The sequence below is a fragment of the Aedes aegypti genome, chromosome 3 (assembly GCF_002204515.2).
Source record: "Aedes aegypti strain LVP_AGWG chromosome 3, AaegL5.0 Primary Assembly, whole genome shotgun sequence".
NCBI classification, from domain to species: domain Eukaryota; kingdom Metazoa; phylum Arthropoda; class Insecta; order Diptera; family Culicidae; genus Aedes; species Aedes aegypti.
The window spans coordinates 115,043,112-115,049,111 of NC_035109.1; the positions used below are offsets into that span (position 1 = coordinate 115,043,112).

The 6,000-nt window shown below is 38.5% G+C and overlaps 2 protein-coding genes across 2 annotated transcripts; one reads left to right on the forward strand and one right to left on the reverse strand.

Moving 5' to 3' along the window:
- Positions 1–2,479: 2,479 nt before the first annotated feature.
- LOC5566929 (ejaculatory bulb-specific protein 3) lies at positions 2,480–3,124 on the reverse strand. The gene has a single exon (XM_001651293.2). The coding sequence runs from the start codon at positions 2,869–2,871 to the stop codon at positions 2,497–2,499; it is 375 nt and encodes a 124-aa protein (XP_001651343.1). The 5' UTR covers positions 2,872–3,124; the 3' UTR covers positions 2,480–2,496.
- A 1,172-nt stretch (positions 3,125–4,296) lies between these two features.
- On the forward strand, positions 4,297–4,875 carry LOC5566930 (ejaculatory bulb-specific protein 3). Its single transcript, XM_001651294.2, has one exon. It carries the CDS (start codon positions 4,335–4,337, stop codon positions 4,707–4,709), a length of 375 nt encoding a protein of 124 aa, XP_001651344.1. The 5' UTR covers positions 4,297–4,334; the 3' UTR covers positions 4,710–4,875.
- Positions 4,876–6,000: the final 1,125 nt, after the last annotated feature.

The window sequence follows — 6,000 nt, forward strand, 5'->3', positions numbered from 1 at the left end:
TGGCACACTCCAGTCTGTGCCCTTTCTTGTAGATAGGGCGGATGTGGCCATCCAACCAGCCGATGGGCAATTCTTCGTCCTCCCATACCTTTAGAAGTACTCGGTGGTTCGACTGGTAAAGCTGCTCACTTCCGTACTTGAAAAGCTCGACCGGGATTTCATCCTTACCAGCACCCTTACAGTTTTTTATCTCGCTGATAGCCTTTTTAACCTCCCTTATAGTCGGTAGGTCCACAGCTTGATCGTCATCATTTATGTTCATCCTGTTCCTCGCTACATTTCCATTTTCACCGTTCAACAATTGCTAAAAGTGCTCCTTCCACCCGGCAGCCACCGCCGTTTTATCGGTCAGCAAATTCCCTTCTCGATCATTGCACATGGCGGACACTGGTACGGTATTGTGCCGCGCACCATTGACCGTTGCATAGAATCTCCACATATCATTCCGGTTCATGCTTTCTTGAGCTTCAGCTTCGTGCTGCCTTTTATTTCTGCGGTGGTTTAGCTTTTCTTCGGCTCACGCTGCCCTGTACCGCTCTCTGTTCTGTCGGGTACCGGCCATAAGCATACGGCTTCTGGCGACATTCTTCATGTCTGTCACTCTCTGGCACTCTTCATCGAACCAGTCGTTTCGTCTTCGTCGTTGACCACTGCCGATCACTTCCGGGGCGGTCTTACCCCGTCTCCTCCTAATATGAAGTTGGTGCAGTCTCAAATTGAAAAAAATAATGGCATAACAGTCCCTATATGAACATACAATCCAAACAGTAACTGGGTAACGTGAATTATGTTCAAGTTTATTTTATTGCTGATAACTAGAAGCAAAATGAATTATCTGTGCAGTGATGCTAAATAAATATGGCTTGCAGAAATGTACTAGCAAATTGTGAATATTTGTATGAGAAAATAATTTTCAATCTCTGAGCGCTTTTTTATCAATGCCTACTTTTTTAATATGGGACAGTTAAGCCTTCATATCAACCGATACGGATCTGTGAGAAGGTTGATGTTTTCGGTAAAGTTATTTGATAGGAAGCCTTTGCGATACATGTCTGATTAGTTCGATTTTTGGCAACTGGTATGATGCTAATACCTTAGTTGTAGGCATTGTCGACAAAAATGTTCATTGCTTATCAGTTGGGAACTATTGAATTTTGTGTTTACAGTTTTAGAAACCTTTGGTATTTGCCAGGTTATGGAGAAACCACAGATGAACTCGATTTAATTCGATAATGGCGAACGAACGTACAAATGAAAAAAAGCACCAATCTTCATGCTCGAGTAATTCTTGAGGCATATGGATTTTATATATTTAATGCTCATAAATGCCAACTAGTGACGCTATTCCATTCTAATCAGGTATGCTACTCATTGCTCTTGGCTAGAAACTTTACTGAAAACACAACCAGCTATTTGATCTTCGTCTTGAAATATACGACTTCTTGATTTTATTTCAATGCTCACTGGCAAAATATGAAATCAACTGAAAAGGCGTTTTGTAGCAATCGAACAAATGAACAACATCGCCAGAGAAACTAGTCTTCTAACATAATTCATATTTGAGATTTAAAAGATTGAAATATATGCTTACCAGCTGGCAGTTTTAACAGTTAGGTAGACATGCAGCTTATAGCCCTTGATTCAAAGAGCAACTTTGTTGGAAAATGCATTCTTCCAAATGCTCAGTATCTTGAGATATAAAACGTCATTACAAATATATGAGCTCCATATAGTAACATTTTCTAAGCTAGCGCCATCATCCGGTGAAATTGAAGAGTAACCGTTTTGTTATATGTGGTTTTTCCTTGATGCAAATTTTCGCCAAAGAAAGTATAGTTTTATATAGAACTCCTTCTGAGATATAAGCCTTCAAAGTTCCAATAATTCGTTGTTTTTGGAGCTTTTTTCACAAAACCCCCTCCCCGCGATGAACCAGCCCCTTTCTAAAGTTTCTTATATTTTTTAGTAAAACTTATTTAAATTCGCTTTCTAAAACTACCGAAAATCGAAAGTCCATTTGTATTTCTTAAAATTACAGCGGTTTGAATTTGGGGTCAATATGACCTCAAGGTACAGGCAACTTACTTTTTTCATGAAAATTATTCTAGAAACTATTTTTCAAGATAATTGAAAAAAAAAAATCTTTGCGCAACTAAAAAACTCTCGGAAACTTACCAACGTATAAAAAAATTCCCAAATCGGTTCACTAACGAAAAAGTTTCAACCCTGTCAAAATGCTCTGGGGTCAAATTGACCCCAAACACAGACAAAGGGTTGAAGGTTAAATGCAATTAAATAAAATTCCTTGTTATTCGATTGTGCTTAGCTACATAAGGCATAGTCTCTAGTCCTTGTCCAATGAAAATTTAAAAAAATAATGAACTTTCGGATATTTAAACGAAAATAAATAAGTTGTGCTGTACTGATCCTTTATTATATAACTAACGCATCCTTTGTTCATCATCATAATATACTGTCACTGCCATCATGTTCTATTTACAATTTGATTCCGAACTTGGCAGCCTCATCGCGATACTTCTCAGCGAAAGTGTTATCAGGATCGTACTTGCCTCGCAGTGCAGTCCACTCATTAGGACGCTGCTCGATCAGGAACTTGGCCACCTTGGCCGTGACTTCACGTTGCTTCTCGTTACATTTGTTGCATCCGGTCGAAATGGCATCCGGCAGATACTTCTTCAACTCGTTTCCTTCCGGAGTGCATGGTCCGGCTTCCATCAGGCAGTTGAAGTAGTTCTTGAAGAGACGGTCCGAGTTGAGGATTTCATCCACATCGATGTTGTCGTACTTGGTGGGATAGCCATCCTGAGCGATGGCCATCACAAACAGAGCAAACAGGATAATGATCTTCATGGTTGGCAAGATGAGGGTGTTGGCAATCTACTGAGTGAAGTAAGCTGGACTGTACCGATCATGCCGAAACGATCCAAATTTATATTCAATCATATGGTGCAGATTTCAAGAGATTTTTAAAGTCATTCAACTAAGAATGATTAGACCGTGCATCTTTCAGAGTATGCCGGCATCATGAGATACAGCAGTCTATCCGAAAATGATTGGTAATTGCAATTAATGTGCATTTTATTTTTGGCGAAAATTACTTGCACTTGCAATTCTATTCTTTTCGGTGATTCTACATTCTGGATGATGCATGGTCTGTCTTTTCAATTGAATGTGCTATGTGATGTTTGCTGGTTTCAAATGATTTCGTTTTGCGAATCGAATTAGTTTAAATGAAGTAGCAAATGCATATATGAACACTGTTCTTCTTAAACGAGACAATTTAACTTGGAAAAATAAAATATTGATTGAATTGACTGTCTGCCGATAACCTATGCAACGTCATGGAGCAACTGGAGCCCATCGTTCTTATAATAATTACTATATTCTTCTTCTTCTTCTTGACATAACGTCCCAACTGGGACAGAGCCTGCTTCTCAGTTCAGTGTTCTTATGAGCACTTCCACAGTTAACTTTAACTGAGAGCTTTATTTGCCAAGCTTGCCATTTTCGCATTCGTATATCCTGTGGCAAAGGTACGATGATACTCTATGCCCAGGAAATTACGAAAACATCCTGGACCGACCGGGAATCGAACCCAGACACCTTCAGCATGACTTTGCTCTGTAGCCGTGAACTCTAACTACTGAGGGCTGAGGGAGGTCCTCAATGTAAATGTCCTATAGGTAAACATGTATAATACGCCCCTCCTAAGAAAAGAACTGCTTTTTTACAGTAACAAATGCATTCAGAACAAAAATTCAGAGGTCCGATTTTTGCGGCTGACGTGTTTGGTACTCCTTTATTGTATCTCTGCAGTCAATAATTCCTTACAAGAATTTACATAGTTCATACCTTTTCTTAAGCACCTTTGTTTTCCACGCACTGTTAAAATTACAACATTTTGCTACCAGATCAATCTTTAATTTTCCCACAATAAACGTGACAGATAAGAAATTATAAAGGAAACCTCTCAATATTTTGACCTAATGAGTGATCTAACGTCAAACATATACGACAAAAGAGGTTTCACTGAAACAAATTATTAGAGCCATAATGATCTGCACACGTGCAACACACTTTTTGTACCAAAAATGCAATGCATCATTCCGATTTCTGCTACGCTAAGAACGAATCGTATCATTCGATCGAACTGCATATGCGTCATCTCATCGCATATTAGATAAACTATCGATGATTAGTTTTTGGAATTGCACTTTTTATCGAGAAGCAATCGCATATAAATACGGGATGCATCCCAATAGTCAGCACAGTTCAGTTCGGTACATCCTGCAGAACCATACCTAAGCCTAATCATGAAGATCGTCATCCTGTTCGCTCTGGTTGTGATGGTCGTCGCCCAGGACGGTTATCCCACCAAGTACGACAACATCGACGTGGATGAAATCCTCAACTCGGATCGTCACTTCAAGAATTACTTCAACTGCCTGATGGATGCCGGACCTTGCACTCCGGAAGGAAACGAGCTGAAGAAGTATCTGCCAGATGCCATCCAAACCGCTTGTGCCAAATGTACCGACAAACAGCGCCAGATTACAGCAAAGGTGGCCAAGTTTTTGATTGAACAACGTCCCGAAGAGTGGAAGGCTCTGCGTACAAAGTACGATCCCAACAACACCTTCGCCGAGAAGTATCGCGATGAGGCAGCCAAGTTTGGAATCAAGCTGTAAAGCGTGGATTTTTTGGATACCCAATGATATACCGACATGCTTGTGTTTAAAAATTAATTTGATGAAATTTCATATATTTTGGTTCATTCTTCAGTTAAAATAAAATGCAGAGTAACTATCACAGTGTATTCAATAAACACAGCATAATATGAAAATGCTAAATTCAGACATTTAGACATTGATTTGGGGAAAGAAAGATATAAATTATAAAACAGAAATCAATAATCAAGTGTATAAATAATCGATCACTGCGGCACTATCCATTTTCTTCTTCTATTCTTCTTTTGGACATATTGTCCCCACTGGAACAAAGCCTTCTTCTCAGCTTCTAATGAGTATTTCCACAGTTATTAACTGAGAGCATTCTTTGCCAAATTTGAAATTTTTCCCTTTCGTGTATCGTGTGGCAGGTACGATGATACTCCACCCTGGTAACATTGGTATCTGAATATCAGTTTAGTTGAAGCTGAAAAGAGGCTATATAAGCAACATTTTAACTGAATAAGCTGTTATTCAGCCACCAATGTTTCTTGGATATGGCCCAGGGAAGTCAAGAAAATTTCCATTACGAAAAATTTGTACACCGACCGGGAATCGAACCCAAACACCTTCAGCATGTCTTTGCTTGGTAGCCGTAGATTTTACCACTAGGCTAAGGAAGGCACTACACATATTGAACTACAGTCGACTTCCATAACTCGATATTCAAGGGATCAACTGTATTCTAATACATCACTTCTGTAAGAAAGGAATATTATTTTGTTGATAGTATCTAACAAACTACCGTAATTTCGGGAGAAATTGATCATTTTTTACGTTTTTTCTAGTCTGTTTTCTATAATATTAACAAAGCCAAACAACTAAATGCAGGAAAACAAGTACAAAGTTGAGACTCATCGACTCATGGACCGAAATTTTCTAACAAATATTATTTTAGTGTTAACAAATATCTCTAAAATAAAAAATTCAGGGGATCTCATTTCGGGGTGAAATTGTCAATGACATTATTGTTAGATTTCAAAACAACTCTACATGATAGATTTGAGCTCCCTGAATCCGAATATGCTTGTCAAATTCTTAACAATGCAATGTTTAAATAAATAACGAATAGTTAAATTTTAAGAATTACGCGGAAAACGCCTAAATGTATGCAATTTCTTAAGGAATTCAATGACATTTAAAAGAAATTCAATTATTTCAACCATATGAGCTATTTGGTACGAGTTTTGGTGATGAAATCTGGTTTAGTGATATATCTCAAGCATCCTCACAAACTTCAGGTTTATACCAT